This window comes from Balearica regulorum, chromosome 17 (genome assembly GCF_011004875.1).
Source record: "Balearica regulorum gibbericeps isolate bBalReg1 chromosome 17, bBalReg1.pri, whole genome shotgun sequence".
In the NCBI taxonomy this organism is placed as follows: domain Eukaryota; kingdom Metazoa; phylum Chordata; class Aves; order Gruiformes; family Gruidae; genus Balearica; species Balearica regulorum.
The window spans coordinates 3,066,636-3,084,035 of record NC_046200.1 but is presented as its reverse complement, the minus strand read 5'-3'; the positions used below and the strand labels follow the sequence as shown (position 1 = coordinate 3,084,035).

The 17,400-nt window shown below is 43.3% G+C and overlaps 1 protein-coding gene across 4 annotated transcripts in view; it reads left to right on the top strand.

Moving 5' to 3' along the window:
• Window positions 1–49: 49 nt before the first annotated feature.
• MLXIP (MLX interacting protein) overlaps window positions 50–17,400 on the top strand; it is a 55,084-nt gene continuing 37,733 nt past the window's right edge. Inside the window, exon 1 of one of the 4 annotated variants that reach the window (XR_012838135.1) lies at window positions 50–494. Coding sequence is in view for 3 of the 4 variants with exons in the window: in XM_075769621.1 (XP_075625736.1) it covers window positions 124–494 (371 nt within the window). In the remaining variant the exon portion in view is untranslated. Of the gene's footprint in view, window positions 495–16,832; window positions 17,041–17,400 lie in introns of those variants that run through there. The other 3 variants (XM_075769621.1, XM_075769620.1, XM_075769624.1) reach the window with 3 other exon arrangements.

Genomic DNA, 17,400 nt, shown 5'->3' with positions numbered 1-17,400 from the left:
GGGCCGCTCCGGCTCCTTTAAGCGGGGCGGTGCGGAGCGGCGGGGGCCGGCCCGGGGCGGAGTGGGGCGGTGGCGGCGCAGAGCGGGCGGCGGGCTCGGCCGGCGGCTGGCGGCAGCGGGGCCATGGCCGCCGACGTGTTCATGCGGCCGGCGCGGCTCCTCGGGGCGGCGGGGCCGCTGTCTCCCCGCACGGAGCCCGACGAAGACTCGTCGGACACGGACGATGGGGGCGCCTCGCCGGGCGGAGGGCGGCGGTGCGGGCCGCGGCGGGGGCAGCCCCCGGGCCCCCAGATCATCCACTCGGGCCACTTCATGGTCTCGTCGCCGCACAGCGAGCACCCGCCCAAGAAGGGCTACGACTTCGACACGGTCAACGAGCAGACTTGCCAGACCTACCAGTTCGGGGCGGCCCGCGGCGGCAGCGGCGCCGGGGGGCGCCTCAGCATCGACGCCTCCCTCACGAAGCTATTCGAGTGCATGTCCCTGGCCTACAGGTACCGGCCGCCGCCCTTGGGCCGCGGGGCGGGGGCCGGGGGCACGGGGCAGGGCGGACCGGGGGCTGGGGGCGGTGCGGAGGGGCCGAGTGGCTCCCGGAGTGAGTCACGACCGCGGGGAAAGCCCCGGCTGGGCGTCGGGGGGGGGGGGGGGGGGGCGGACCGGGCCGGGGACCCGAGGGCGCGGTGAGGGGCGAGCGAGGCCTGAGGCGATCGGCTGGGGCACCCCGGGGGTGTGGGGGCAGCGTGGCGTCGCCTTTCAGCGGTGATATCCCCCCCCCCCCCCCTCCACGCGTGGGTGTTCGCGTCGCTTTTGTTTTCAATGAACTTTAAGATCCTTGCGGGCACTTTCCGTAGGCCTGAGACCACGGCGGCAAAGCGTCGCCCCAGCCCTCGCCGGGAATGGTTTGGGGTGAGCGGAGGGGTTGTCATCGCGTTCTCAGCGAGGCCGGGAGGGGAGGGAGGGAGTTGGGGTGTGAGGCGAAGCGGGACCGCGTCCCCGGCCGGGCAGCGCGCGCTGCCTCTCCGCGCTCTTCGTGGCACCGGCACAGCTCAGCATCTCACGGCCGGGCTGGAAGTTAGTGGAAACATCTAGTGCTGAAGAGTCTCGGGAGAAGTCCTTAAAGGGCAAAGTAAACGTTTGCGCCCTGCTCTGTGTGAAAACCGGCCAATTTTTCTTTATTTTATTTTTTTTTCCCCCCTGAAATGTTATTTTTACAACAAATTCAAGAAAGTGGGATCTGTCATTGTTTCCTTTGTTCCGGTGGTTGCAGTTGGTAGTAGCACTTCCTGGGTTTATCTGCGCCTTTTGCTTAGACTTCAGTTTTGCTTTTCATCTATTTAATAAGGTGTTATATTCACGTTTACTCCCTTTGTCTGTCATCCAAAATGGAGGCAGAGCTATGGAATAGAAGTGTTTTGAAAAGATGTATGCCTGCTGGAGTCTTTTGTTCCTTGTGATATAGCAGAAATTGGATCCAATCTGATGTTCTCCATTGAGCATATTTTGGAAGTTGATTAAAAGGAATGATGGAAAAGCCTCTGAGCATATCAACAGAAATATTTATTTTCCTTTACGGGAACCATATTAGCTTGCGAAAAGAAAATTAGCTTTGCCCACCCCAAATTCCTCTATTTAAGTATTGCTCAATGAAGAGGAAACAATAGAACTATCTGTTCTGTACAGTTAGTGAGAAAATGTAAGTAATCTCATTTTGATAATTTCTACCAAGCGAGTTATTAGTTACTGGCAAGAGAGTGAATCTCCAATAGGTGCGTACAATGGTTGCACATTCTTTGCATTTACAAGAGAGATAAAAATGTAAAACTTGACTAAAAATCAACCAGTCTGCCTTTATTGTACAAGCTGAGGAACATGCAAAGGAACCACAAGTATCATGAGGGATAGAACTAGACTTCTCATGCGTGTCTTCTCATCAGCCCCTATCAGCTTTATTTTATGTTGGGCTTCCACTAGTGTATCCTTGGTTTCAAAATCCCAAGGATCACATCGAATGCAAAGGAATAATTCTGTTATACAAATTTAACAATACCAAATTATGATGTAGATGCATGAATTGAGCATCAAATCTATGTTAGCAGAAATAATTTTATCCTACTCTTTGGTGGTAGTATGAGGCAAGGTGCAAAAAAAAATAATCTCCTTAGAGGCTACCAAAGAAAAGTATATTCTTAATATTTCTGTGCTTGCATAGCTTAAGGTTTGCTTAATTGCAACCATGAAACATTCTGCCCAGATTCAGCCTGCTTACTCGATGGCTTTGTGGTAATTTTTTAAAATCTGCCTATTGTAAACTTGGGTCTGAAAAGGATTAAAATATATTTGGGAAAGTCTAATTTGGGGGTGATAAACGTGGTTATGAAATGAGGAGTCATTGCCATTTAACAAATGATTAAGCACATAGATTGAACCTTTCTACCTTAAAGCGGTCTCTCTGTCCATATCCTCCTTGGGGAATGTATGGCACTTGGGTAAACAGCAACTGTCTTTTGTGCTGTGCTTCAGTTGATTTGAGAAGTAGTGGTTGGCTTATGGGGATGTCTTCATTGCTGTTGCCTCAGCTGTATCTTTCCCAGTACTGCCTATCTGATCTAGCACTGACAAAACATGCAGGTTTTGTACTGCCTTTGCTGGACAGAAATTCACTCTGGAAAAGAACTCGGGGGGTATGTGTGTGGAAACCAACACCAAAAACTAAACCAAAAAGGTGAAGAAGTGTGGCTTTTGCTTTGTGGCTGTTGCAGAACCAGCAATGAGGGGCATGAGCTAACTCATCATGTTTCTAGAGCTGGAGTGATGCAGCTATGTTAAATACAAAAACAAGGAAGTTGCTGTAACAGAGCTCTGTGTGTAATATTTGTTTACACGTGACACCCATTGCTAGCATTTCAGTGTTTAAAGTTTTAAAAAGACGCACAAATTATGTGGTAGCCATTAGCTTTACCAACAAGCTAGAAAGCATGGATTACCTTGGTCATTACCTAGGATGGTTTATGTTTGAAAGTGACCCAATTTATGCTGAATCACATTTGCAGCGGGATGCACAGTGTAGCCTGGGCTCTTTTAATTGTGCTGTATTTTTTTTTGTTGTTAATATGGCTTTGTGCTGTTAACCATTGAACTTTTTATGATAAAAAAGCTATTTCTGAACACGAGGGAAGTGATTCCCTCATGCCTTTGAGCAGTACAAGCTAACCTGATTTTAATTTTCATCATAGCTGTTTCAGTCATGTATCCAGTTGCGCAGGTTGAAAATCCTTATTTCAGATGAGCCATTTCACAGGGGAAAATATGATCGTAGCATACTCCCCTGTACAGTTAGGAGATTAAAACAATCTTCTAAATCAATAAGTTACTTATAAACTTAGGGTTTACAACAGGTATCACGCGGTCTGTACTTTATCTAAATGTCACACGTATTTCTCATGAGATTGAGTGTGGGAACTGTATCACACTGATGAAGGTAAAAGAATCCTGGTTTTCCTGTTTTAACCCCTTCACCTCAGCCCTTTAAAACAATGTGACCTTGCAGAACTTGATGTGTGTAGGTAGCTGTAATTGACCTATGGCAGGCAGGCCACTTTAAAGGCAAAAAGATTTAAAAAAAAAAGTGCTTTCTGAAATGACAATTACCTTTGACGCTGTTCATTCTAATGAGAAACTATACTAATGGTTATATGGCCTCCCATGGTTATTAAGCAGAATTAAGTCAAATGATATGTAATCTTGATACTTAATTTAATAAAGTCCTTTAATAACTTTACAATTATCCAAATAATTACACTACCCAAAAGTAACTTCCCAAAACTGAACTGTATTATGAATTGTTCTGACCACAGCATATCACGAAGTTTTTTTTCCTGAGACTGGGACAGAAGAATTTTTTTCTCTTCATTTTGGAGAGTTGTTGTCTTCAGCAGAAGAATAATGTTCAGCTTGTTGTAGAATGCAGGCTGAAGGCTTATGTGAAGTGAAAATTATGCTTTATGAAAGGGCACTGTAAACCATTTATTGCGTGAGGAGGTGGGAATATGGGGACGTTAGACTACCCCATGGAAAACTCTTCTTTGGAAATGATGATGTATAGTTTGTTTAAGGTCCAAACCCTGAAACATGCTCTTGGAAATGCAAGTCTTCATATTCTGAGCTCCACATGTGGAGCTCTGAAACGTGCGGTAGGAATCAGTGGCATTGTGCTACTTTATGTCTAGGGTTTGATGCTGAGGTGGTAGAGAGGTAAATCATGCTGGCATGACTGATGTAATCATTGCAGGGAGTAGGAAATACAATGTATTACTCCTGGAAAAAGGAGATTTAAGTTGAATCTTTAGTTACTTCTCTAGGTGTAAAATGGATAAGTGACAGTGCAGGCTGCCATTAGTACTCACCCAGTGTGTCTTATCTGTGCCCTGTGAGGAAATAAGAGGTTGATCAAGCTCTGGGACCATGTAAGTCATTCATTTTATTTATGAAGGTTCCCCTCTTGCAGTGCTGGGGAGAAGGTATCAGCAGCTGAGAGAATGGACTTGTCAGTTGTGTGTGGTCATGTACATCATGTAAACAAAGCACAAGCTTTATTTTGGGAATTATTAAAGATAATACTTGCATGCAATGTGGGTGGCATTCTTTTTAAACTTCTGTCACATATTATTATGTCAGTTGATGTCCATCTTACTTAGCAGTAGGGTAGGATAGGGTAAATGAAGATGACTTTGTGGACTCATTTATTACTAAGTAGCCTCAGAGTTCTCTCGTCTTCTAATAAGAGCTTAAGGAACACGCCAGGTGTTGTACTTTAGGTAAGAGTGTTAACAGTGGCATCAGATACTTGTCTAAACCCTTGCTTGTTAAAGGTGCACAGAACAGGAGAGTGGGGTCTGGGAACTGTGACGAAGGCTCCCTTTTGAAAAGCTTGCCAGGTCATTTCTAGATCTCATATCTCCTCTTTAGCAATATGACCCCTTCACGTCACGTAGATGTAAGCCAAAAATATTCCCTTCATCAGTAGACTGACATTAGGGATCAGCTTGTTTCCAAAGCACGTTTACCACATATTCTTTGTTAATGCAGCATGTGCTTTGGTAAGTTCTTAGCAATGCTGATAGGAGGTTTGAGATAAAAACACTTCCAGAATTTAGTTATATATTTTACATGCTGCTTGTAGAAATCACTCTAATAAAACCACCTATATTCATCCTATGAATGGAGCCTGACTTGGGCAGAGTTGCTGTGTTATAAGTACTCATGGTTAAGGGTCGTTTCGAAGCAAGGATGCTATATTCAGAGTGCAATATGAATCAGGACATTGTTACTGAGCCTCTTACCTTGCTTATGTCAAATGCTTGATACAGTCACAAGCTTTTAAGCTCTATATAAGATGCACTTTTAAATTCCACCTTGACAACCTTGAGCCTCAGAAAGGTTTGCAGAAAGATTGCTGAGCTGTTCTCATTTCAAAGATGTATTTCTTTTGCCAAAGTAAACATTTAAGAGTGGTAATGTGAAAAGGCCTTGGTTGAAATGAAGGTTTTGGTGTCTTCAGGGTTACACATGACTTATGGGAAGAAAAGACAAATTCTGCAGACAGATTTAGATACAGGGCGACATTTTTTTGTTTTGCCTCTGGCTATTTTGGTGGCTTTGCAGGTCACAAGCTTTTAGTGGTTTCTGTGGACTTGGCTGTGTAGGGTGTTACTACAGAGGTGTGGTGCGCAGTGCTCACGTTTTTCATAAAAGAAAAAAAAGCACATTGTTGATATCATCTTTTGATTTACCATTTAATCTACATGTTTTGTTGTAGTTGTGCTTTCACACAGTAAACAAATATTAATTTTCTGGCTTAAATACAACATGGATTTCATAATCATAATTTTTGACGTGTTGCTGAAATAGGGAAGAGGAGCTAGTTTGTCCTCAGGTTGCCAGTTCTCAATACCTTTTGCGTGATCTGAAAAAAGCTTGGCTGAACTGTGAGATTTGGAATTACTTTTAGTGAAGACTTTGTGTTGCATGATTATGATGTGCTTTGAATGAAGTACAGTTTGATGGCAACAGAAATTAACACATTGATTTCCACTTCTTTCCCCCTTACCAGGTTTCATTTCTTTCTGCTGAGTGGCCAGAGGAATTAAAGCCAAGAAACTCGAAATTCAGGTCTTAGCTTTAGTCATGTTTTTCCACATGCTCCTTTAGTAGGTCACTGAATCATTCTTGTTTGTTACTCTCCCATGTGGAGAAAAAAAAATTTCCATTCTTTTGGAAGGCAGAGTTGATATACAGTCACTTCAGCAGCTGCTTATCTGTCTGTATATCTTTAAGCTATGATTAGTCTTAATCAAACAAAGGGGTATCTAGTGGTGCAGCAAGCTGGAAAGTGGTGGGAAGGAATAAAAGGAGCTTTGTAGCCATACTGAGCTGATGGCTGGGCATTTCTGAGATGTCAGAGAGGCATTTTAAATTTCGAGCCTGTCAGTTTTTGTGCAAGTAGAGAGTGAACTCTCTAAGTTGTTGTGTGTGAGTGGAATTTTCCCCCTAATAACGGTATTCAGAGATGTGCTGCAAAGAAGGAAGAGTTGAGAGGGCAGGGACTGAGGCCAGAAGCTCACTGAGATTTGGAGTAAAATTAAGAGGATCTTTGACGAGTGCATTGAGTGAATTAGAAGGGCCAAGATAAAGCCACACAGTGGGGTGGCTGATGTTGATAGAGGAGGTCACAGGGATGGAAACAGGAAGGGGAAAAAAAAAAGATATTGTGAAGTTCAAGTCAAGCAAATGACCTTTCAGCTGACTGGATGGGTTTGAGCCTGGGTTACAAACTCACTGAACACGTGTGAGTGAGGAAACATTCAGCAGCAGGGTTGGACGGAATGGCAGCAAGGAAAGGGAAGTCTTTGAGGATGATAGGGGCGTTGTGGAGAAGACGTTGGAGTTGTAGTCAGAGGAGATCTGGTAAAAATGACGAAGGTGAATAGATAATGATAAGTTGGGGAGAAAAGAGGATGATAGTGTAGTGCTGTCCAGGGCAGGAGAAATAGATACGAAAGGGAAGATGATAGGGAAAGTAAGGGTAGGTGGTTGAAGGTGTGGCTGGACTCATAGCGTTTCTTCCCCATGCTTTGATCTGTGATGGGAGAGTTAGATAGGAAGCACTTCATAAGGGTGTGCCTGATAAAGGGAGAGGGTGAGCTAGATGGACCCAGATATGGAAGTCATGGGTGATCACGCAGTAACATGGGAGCAGGAGAGCTGGGGTTCCTGGTTTGGCTCTTCTAATGCTGCCTTGCTTCCTTTTGCTGTTAGAGAAAAAGGTTTGTCTTTTTAAAACAAAACAATAACGAAAAACCTTATCAGTCTAGAAACTTGGACCAGTTTGGGTTTAATCTGGTATTTCATTTTTAATTAACAGACTTCAGGCTATATGCTTGCTTACTTCCTTTCCTTTGTATGCAGAAATTAATTGCATTTACAGTTTTCCTCATCTGTCCTTTGATAGTTTAACGTCACTGGCACAAGCAGTCTCTTTAAAGACAAAACTTCTAAGCTACTTCTAAGGAAAAAGACAATCTTTTTAAAGTCTTTGATGGCTATTGAAATATTTTACAGCTTTCATACAATTTTCCTTTCACTCTGGAAAGGAAACCTTTAACATGTCTATAAAACGATTATGAAGATGATTAGGAAAAGTACTTGTTTCAGTTGTCTCCAAAGAAAATAGAGTTGGTTCTTTGTGTTTCAGACAGTGATGGAAAATCCTGAATCTGATTGTTTTTAGTGCAAGCTAGAGTTACACTATTGTCATAGTTTCTGAAGCAGGAAGGATTGAAAAAATGGGGCTAGGAAAAACTAGGTTTTCCAGAGATTACTTCTAATAATTTTAGTACTAGAATAGAAATTCTGAACATGGTCTTCTCAAAATAATTTTCATTTGTTTGCTCAAGTGGGAGTTGGTAATTTTTGATTGTTTGTGTCGAACGTAAAACACGCTGTCTTGGTGCCATTCATAATATGATTAATATAGACATCTCTTTGTAAGTAAAGCAGTAATCGCCATCAGAAATGTTCTAGTGTGCGTTTGCCCCAGCTTATTTACTTTGTGATACAAGTACAAAGCTTTTCGCTAGCCCTTAGTTTCTTGGCTTGTTGATCTTAGATGAATCGGTTAACTGTTTTTTCCTCCCTTTCTCCCTCCTCAAAATGACCAAAACAGTCTCAGTACTTCAGAGACCCACATGTGTGTCCTGGCCTTTTTGAAAGGGAGAAACAAAGGCATGAAGTTTAGAAGTGAGCTAACACAGGAGTCTAAAAGGAAGCCGTACCAAAGATGACACTTCAGCTGCAAACAAATAATAAAGGAAAGGAGGCCAATGGAAAAAAAGATTTAGGAGGGGGAGAGGAAGATGATGTGCAATTTATTGACACCTCTGTTAGTGAAGCTACTGGCCCTTGTAACTGATGAGGAACCCAACAGATGCAAATTACAGGGTAATAAAACCAGGCTGGTATTTTAATGGTAATCATAATGCTTCTGGAAGGCAGTGTTCTGCTGACTGCCTTTGGCATTCACTGAACTGCCTCTGAAAGCACCTGCTCCTGGCCGCGGCTGGTAGTTGTGGTTCTGAGAGGCATCGCTTTCCCCATGAAAGGGCTGTGCTTTGCAGTCGCTAAGGAAGCGTGACTATCTGGAGCATCAGCTCTGGATTCCCGAGTGCGTTGCTGATGGTGGCCTTCTGGATAAGCCAGAAAAGCCTCCTACTTTTAGAACAACAGGAGCTGTATTATTTGTAAAGGAATTTGGATTTTTCATGTGTGGAGAGTTGTTTTGCTGAGCTTAGAAGTCTAAATGGCGTCAGCCTCCCTGAGCTGTCAAACACTTAATTGCCAGGTGAGGCATGACCCCTTTCTGCAAGAGAAGTTTGTTCAGAAGGTGAACGTGCCACCCCAGTTAGCTGAAGGACCCTGCCTGTTAGGGAACCGTTTTTACTCTGTGAGCACAAATGATGACGGCTCCTTGTCTGCTTCCCTCCCTTGGCTTCACGTGCTGCAGTCGCTGGACTCTGCCTCACTGTTAAATGTAGCGTTGGATTGAGATGTTTGTCTACTCGAATTCCTCTGGGGATAGTGTTTATATGACTGTTGTTCTCGTGCATGTGATGATCTCTTATAGGTCTCAAACAGGCTTAATGTCTCTGAGGAGGTGGTGTTAAAGGAGAGCCTGAATGACACTTTGGCCATTCTGCTGTGGTGTGAACGTGAACAGTTGGTAATTGCCATTCCTTCTCTGTTAAGCAGACTTCAGTTTGTACCTTAAGGTATGCAAACTCTGGGTGCTACTTAAGAGCAAGCTCAACAACAGTTACCTTTGTGAAACACTAGTATTTTTAAAATTGGACTGTCCAGCTGTGCTGTCAGGTGGATAATTGAAAACGGGACTGGAGAGGACTGTAGGAAGCCATCTACGCATAAGGCACAGCGAAATGATTCCTTCCTTTGGTCAGTTATCTGGACCACGGCCACTTGGAAGGTACATTTAAAAGAGGTACAAAGCCCAGGGTGTTCTGAGTGGCTCTCAGAGTTGCTTTGTCTCCTCTTGAGACTCTAAAACAAAAGGTGACAGGCCAGATGGGAAGGCCCTGCAGGCCACCACTTGGATTATCATCTAGCATGGTATTAGTGAAAAAAATCTGATTCTCTTTAATTAGTTATATGTAAGTGTATTTTGGCCAGACCACTGCTGACCTACAGATAATCCTTTTGACATGATATGTTTTGTGACGTACTGTGATGCTAGGAAAAGGGTTCCATTGTTTAAGCAGCTAAGCATGCTGCTTAATGAATTGAACACTTTTTCAGAAAAGCACAGAAAGATTTTAATGACTTGTTAGACAGCTTTTTGATCCTTGGTTTTGTGTTCACAGCACGTTATCTACAATAGTAATACACAGAGACTTTCTCGTCTCTCTACTTCTAGTTTAGCTGATGGTTTAGTGCAAGGATGCAGCGGATGCAGTCCTTTTTGCTATATTTAATGCCTTTTCTTACTTGAATTTTTTATATGTGGGAATGTCTTGCTACATACAGAGAAAAATATTTTTTTAATATAGTGGGAGCTTTCTGGTTTTCCAGAGGCATCTTTATTGCTCATTTATACCACACCAGAGCAAGCAGAGGATAACTTTATGAGTAGAGTACATACGTGTTGTTTGTGCTTCTCTTTAATTGCAGATTAACAATATTTCCCTATGCATTCTCTCAGTGATTTGGGAAACAAAGGACAGAATTTTGGGGAGACAGTTCAGAGCAGAAATAGAAGAGCTGAGGCTGCTTTCAGCTAAGGGAGCAAAGGAGGAATGCACAAGAGATCTACCCCCTTTAATCCATAAAGAGTTGTCCTGATACAGGGATCTGATGCTTGCTACAGTTTTGTTTCTATATGAGTATGAACAGGCTTCTTCCACCTCAGTTGGGAGGTGAAAGTGGTGGTTAGCTGTGGTTTACTTGTACTAGCATTGGCTTGTGAATAAGAACAAGAATTGAAGAGCTGAACCTTAAGGGTGACCGAGGGGGCAAGAAGGTCCAAATAGTCTTGCTCTTGTGTAATAGGTTTGGCCTTCTTGAGAAATAGGATTGCCATTATTAGTTTTGGAAGTGAGACAGCAGCTGCATTCTTTATACTTGGGTCTTGCAAATCTTGGGGGGAAGGTGCAAGTCTGCCCCGTCCTGAACCCTCTGTGTGGTATACGTGTGGTCCTCTGCACTGCTTCCCTCCTATACCGTATCTATCATAGTATTCTTCCAAAAGAGTCCTGCTTATGTGCACGCTTTAGAGGTGACTGTGTCGAGAGCTCGTGTGAACACGAGAGCCTTACTGCCATTAGAATAATTGTGGTAAATACTGGAGCTTGGTCCTGCCAGGCTGGGTGCAAGAGACATACAAGGCTGTTCTGTCCTGAAGTGTTTGAGTTGCATCTTGTACTACTGCTTAGAACAGATCCTCAGAAGCATACATAAACAGGATGAGGCCTTTTCTTTTCACTGATCCGTCCAACAGTGAAGCGTATTAGTCCTCATATATCAGCAGGGGTTTTTTTAAGCAATATGTCTGCATAACAAGATCCAAGCAAACACTGCAGAGGCACGAAAGACGCTTTTGCTGCTGGAATCTGTCAAGTTCATTGTTTTCAGAAGTTTCTGGCGTGGGATGTTTACTCGAAATCCTGGCCTCCGTTTCCCTCTGCCACTTTGTTTACTCTCCCTTCCCTCAAGGTCCCATAGTGACGGGTGCTCTGCCTGCAGCGGTTCAAGGACACGTCAACCAAAGTGACCTTGGCTAGCATGGCTATGAGATCTCTAGCGAGGCTGCAGCGAATGCAGTGACTTCCTTATCCAACAGGCAGACCACTTTCCCAGCGCATGTGAGCTAGTTGTCCAAAACGCTCTTCTTGTCCGCATGGCCCTGTCTGTGCCAGGGCCTTTGTCGCCTTGGCTGAATTCTTAGCCAGCAAAATTCTGATGCAGGGCGAGGGTTAGACTCAGACAATCACATCAGGAGTGATGGTACAGAACCTGTGTGATGGTGGTGTTGTGTCTTTGGAGCAGCTGGAAAGAAGTGATGTTGGGGTTTCACAATAGACCTAAAAATAACTTAGGCCCACTGCGTTTAATTACTATCTAGCAACTGTACGTTCGTGTGAATGTGGATGCGAGCCATCACAGGCTGTTCTGCTAAATTCTTCTTGCTGCATCTTGCATCCAGATTTTAGGCTGCTGTTATTCATTGTTTGTCTTCGCTATTGACACCATTCCCAAAGGGACAGGGACCAAATGGAGCATGAATTGTGGAATCTCAGTTCTTTGTGATTCTTCTTTGAAGTCCATGACTGCTCTTCATTATCTTCTTATGCAGACTTTTGGTTTTGGTCCTGTGGTATGACACTTGGTGTAGCCTATGTTAGTTATTGAAAACTCTTTGCAGTGTGTCAGAGACAGAAATGATCAACGAGGTAAAAAAGGAAAGGCATGCATTTAAAAGGAAATTTTTTTAAAAAAGAAGTAAAAGAGGAAATACCTGGGCTTGGGCCTGGCAGCTGTTAGAGAAGTGGTGCCAAACAGGAAGAGGCCAGTGGAAGATCTTGTTGCATTCCTCATCTGCCAGTCAATGGCTATTATCTGCTGCCACATTTCCCAGAGCAAATAATGATATAATTTGATATTTTCTAGGATGGTTGGTCTCTGCTTATTCTGATGAATTCCTGAATGTTTGTATAGAAGCTGTAGCTGTGTGAGTAAGCTTATCCATAGCAAGTCAAGCTCTGCTAATGATATTTACAGTGACAACTGTCTGCATTAGGAGAATTCGCTGTATTTGAGTGAGAAGCAACACAGCAAAGTCCAGGTTCTGCTGGATTCAGGAATGGGCTCTGAAATTTTCTTGTCTGTTAGTAGGTCTGGATGTTACGTATCATGCTTCTCATGTTAGCTCATTCTGTACAGTGTCCAGAGAGGGTATAAGTGTTTCCCTATATATATTCAAACTCCTGCATATTAGTATCTGCACAAATACTTCAGTTTAGTCCAGCTTTCTCTTTGCTTGGTAAACATCTGTCCCTGACAGGATGAAAGTTGAGAGAACTCAAATAGAAAATATGGTAGTGTCATGCCAGACGTGCGAAAGCATGAAGCGGTGAAAGGGAATTATATACTTGCTTTTGCTCTTTCTAACACAGCTTTTGAGAAACAAAATTAAGCAGAGGGATTGTGTAGTGGGGGCAACAGGTTAGTGACCTGAGAACACACACAAAAATTACTTTTCTGGGTTTGAGGATATGGAAATTGTAGAAAGGAAGGACTAAGTCAAAGGATTTGGATATTGTTGTGAAATACTTACATCTGCTAGAGAGCCAGAGAAGTTCTTTGCATGTTGTCAGCTTATTTCAAATGAACCTAGTGTTGGGATGGGAGAACTGACTTGATCAGAGATACAGATATCCTCAAGGAGGAAACTGCACTTATTTCAGGTAATTAGCAACCATGTTTGACACTAAAACCTGTTGAAAATAGAAAGCAGAGATTGCAAAATAGCCAAGAGCCTAAAGTAAATCCATCCAAAAGCTAGGGCATCTGAGTCATTGCAGTAGTCACCATAGTGGCTGTTTTCTGTTGAAAATGTCATTATCCGTCCCTCTTCAAAGCTGAGACCTGCCAAATCAGTACACATATTTAACTCACCCAGGTATGGGGGCAAAAAAAAAAAAAAAGACATAAACACAGCAAAATGAGAAACAATGTACTACCTCCAGTTCACTTCTAGGAAGTAAGTTAATGTAATAGTTAATATCATTTTCCTTTACAGTTGAGAGGGGCTGGAGGGAGTGTCGTACAAACATGCTCGTCCTGTTCTCACTCTTCCCCAAGCACTGTCTGGTGTCTGCTGCTGGAGACGGGTACTGGGAAAGCCGGACCTTTGGCCCAACCTGTATGAGTGTCCTTACAGCTCTTGCTAAAGCAGGCGAGGTCTGGTGCCAAGTACTACTAGAGTGAGCTAGATGCTCTTTTAGTATCAGCTGTGAAAAATTTCAGGCAGCACTTTCACTGTTTGCTAACCTTTTTTCTACTAAGAGACTTGTCTTTTGCCTTATAAAAATTACAGCTTTAGAGTGCTCTCATTTTATAGCTTGTGCTTGGTTACAGAAACGTGTGTTGCCTTCAGGGCAGCATGACACAGTATATGTCAGTGGCATTTGTGTCTGGAAGCTACAGATAAGCCCAGTTTGTGTTGCTGCGTGGCTACTTCCTGTGATATCAGCCTAGTTCTGTGCTGCTGCCTTCCCAACCGGCTGCCTGAAGGTACTGGATATTCCACTGCATTGTGAAAGCAGAGGGCCAATATGTTTGTGACTTGAATGACTCTGTGGTCTGAGTCATTCCGTGTATGACGGAGGGGTAATCTGTAATCAAACTGCATGGGAGCAAGAGGCATTCCTGTGTTCGGGTCTGTCTCTCTTGCTGTGTGAAATAGTTAACCCTTCATAGGAACCATCTGATTAGATTTTGCTCATTTTATCAAATCGGCAAATGTTATCGAAGAGCACAGCTCAACTTAGAGACTCTGTAAGTAGATGCACAGAAATCTGCAATAAAAGCCAATTCATACTGTTTCTAATAAAGTTTTGGTCTGTGAAGGCTGTTGTTTAGGAGCCCAGCATGCATCCCATCTGTTTTCAGTATCCAGTCATACAAGTAGAACACTCAGATCTCCTCTGAAAATCTTAGCAGAGCTTAAGGAGCCTAAAATTTTTATTAGCAGTTTTTATTAGCATATTAGTAGGCTTGGGGTCTGACCTCTGCATGTGGTGATTATAGGCTGTGTAGACATAGCAGGCTTTCTAAAATGGGGAGACAGATCCTAGGAAGTTTAGAGAGGTTGCTTCTCTGTATAGCAATAAACATGTGAGAAATGTTATTTACCTTTCACTTGAGCATTCTAAGGGACTCTACCAAGTGAAGGTTAAGGCTGGTTGCTTGTAATTTTGGCTCATGGGAAAAATACGGTTCAAAGAAGAGAGTTGTGCAAGGGTCATTTAGTGATGAGTGATTGTTGTTGTTTTGTTTGTAGTAAGATTCAGGAAAGTGCTGATAGTGTCATGTTTTACTCGGGAAGTCACCTCCTGCTTTGGGACATAAACCATTTTGGTCCGTTCAAAAATGTGTTCTTTGTAAGGAAAGGGGATAAGTCAGTCCAGCTGTGTCTTTTAACTAGTGCACAGGTGAATGGCGGGGGAACTTCTGAACTGTTCTGCTGGTAGATATTTAAGCATGGTGGTTACTGTGAGCAAAGGAATGACTTAATAAGGTTATATTGCAATAAAACCGAAGTCTTTCTCTGACACTCACCACGTATAATGAGATTAAATACTGCTTTATAAAGTTAACTGCTATGAAACATTCATTGATGCCCTGTGCTGTGGTGAGCATAATGACCATAACCACCATCATTATAAAGTAACAAACTACTCTTCAGCAGGACTGAAGCCACTTTCCTAAGGACAGGGCTGATGATCTCCCCCTCTGTGTGTGGGGACCAGGCATCTCCCTTGGCCTGTCTGATCCCATATGGGCAAGGAGAGCCGTCTGGGAAAAGTGTGATGAGGATTGTGTGTCACAAGCATTAGTATGCTTCCCAGCCCGTGTCCAGTTAGTTAACGAGGGGCCGCTTGCACAGCCTTTCCTGGAGTGCTGCAGACAAGTGTCCACAGCTCCTGTGTGTGCTGGTGACCCAGAGGTGAAGGTCTGTTCTCCACTATTCGTTCTCTGAATGTTCGGCCTTCCTAGGAGGCTGTGGTCTTTGGTGAATCCCAGGGAGTTTCACTGCCGTGCTTTGAGATGTGGCTGCTCCTGTAGTAGGGGCAGGAGGAACTGCTGCGTCGCAGGTCGATGTGATGTTCACCTCTAATTGAAGGGCTGGTTTTGGTGAAGGCATTGTCAAAGCATTTGTTTGCACTTAGATCTCACAAAGCTCTAAGTAGAGCCTTTCCCTGTGAAGTGTGCATGACCTTTAGAGGTGCTTTTATTTCTTTTTTTTTTTTTTTAAACTCCTTTCTTTTCCTCATTCCAGTCTGCTTTATGTTAACTCTGGAAGGACTTTTCTCCCTACACTATCTTTCTATGGAATTTTTTTTTTTGATCTTTCAGCAGCCTCAGTAGTGACACAACGGTGCCTTTTAGCCTACTTATGTCTTTTGTGTAGTTTCTGGTTCAGCTTTTATGTAAACTTTGAATAAACTGTATGTGCTGTTGCAGTCTCGAGTCTTTAATAACTGAATTTGGCAATAAGTCTGGTGTTTTTCATGCTGCAGGGAGTTAGTTGCAGACAGCTGCTATGAAAGCGTTGTTTCACAAGGGGAGAGGTGGGGGAATGTCTCCTCTTTGTAAAACACCACGTTTGCTTTCAGAGTAAGATCACTGAAATCTTGCAGTATATTTATAGGCTTGTAATGTTGTGCAGAGAATGTTACACTATCCTCTGTGGCAGAAGTGCTGGTTTCAGGTTGCTCTGAGCAGGGTAAACAGCTCTGGGTTCCTGTCCCTATGTGCTGCTCGGAGAGCTGTGCTGATCTGCCACGCTGATATGGTTTGTTTGGGTTTTTCAGAAGCTCTGCGTGTGAAAAGTCTTTGAACCGTAATTTGGGTGTTTAAAACAGAGTCCTAGATTGTCACTTCTTGATCAGTTTATTAATCTAGGCTAAGGCCTTAACATACAAAAGTTTCCTGATGTGTTTGTAGCTCTGTACGAGAGGGTCCTTGCCAACATCCTTTTAAATGAGAAGGAAGGTGCACTGAACAACCATATTGGTTCCTGATCATCTGTATTGGAAAACAGCTCTTTGTAATGAATATTCTGATTCTGACATGTTTGAGCAAAAGCCGGTGCCAGAAATCAAGTTTTAGGAAGAAGTGGAAAATACCAAGAGACTGTGAACTAAGCGAGTAGGATCACTTCCGTTTACATTGAAGCTTTTCTAAAAATGGCACTTCTTACTTTTCACTTCTTGCTTTTCATGTGCAAGAGAACGCTCAGGAAGCACTTCAAAACCAAGGAAAAACAAAGGTATTGATCTGATGTGAATTGCTTTGCTGATATGTTTATCAGTACAACGTGTTGATCCTCATAACAGTTGACAGCAGGAGGAAAGTTCCTCTACCTCCTAACAGATTTCATAAGAAGAGATCACAGTAGAACTGATCATGATATCTTTGTTATGCCACCTGCAATGTTGTTAGATATATACTATTTCCTTTGCCTCACCAAAACCTTCTAAACCTTCTTGAAGCAGCAAGGAGGCAAGATGGAGAGAAGGGGCACAGTGCAGTGCAGTGGCTGTTTTCTAAACGGGAAGCACGCAGCAGGGAGGGAGCTGGAAAGTAAGTTGTTGGTAAAGATGATGCAGCAAAGAAAATCTTGCAACTGTCACAGCCCTCACTGCTGCGGATCACAATGTTATTGCTGGTGCACCATTGCGTATTAGCAAGGTATGTTAAAGCTGATGTTTGTCTTCTGCTCCTTTCAGGCAAGGAATAGAGCATGTGCTCCCTAAATGAAAGTTCTTAGGCTGGTTGTGTTAAAAATAGTCTTGATAATGTTGTGAATGATGCTGGATAGTCATTTTCTGGTCATTCTGGCTCAGGGCACAACCACTGACTGAGCTACAGGAACCTTGCAATCCTAGCACCAGAGAGAAGGGGAACAGGAGAGGGGGTTGGATTTGAAGTTTTGCATCTCTAGTAAATAGACTTCAATGCTTGGCCCGCAGCTTGCAGGCGGGGAACAGCTGTCTGGCATACTGTGAGCGGGTTTCATGCTTACTGCTTTAAATACAGAGATAACATGAT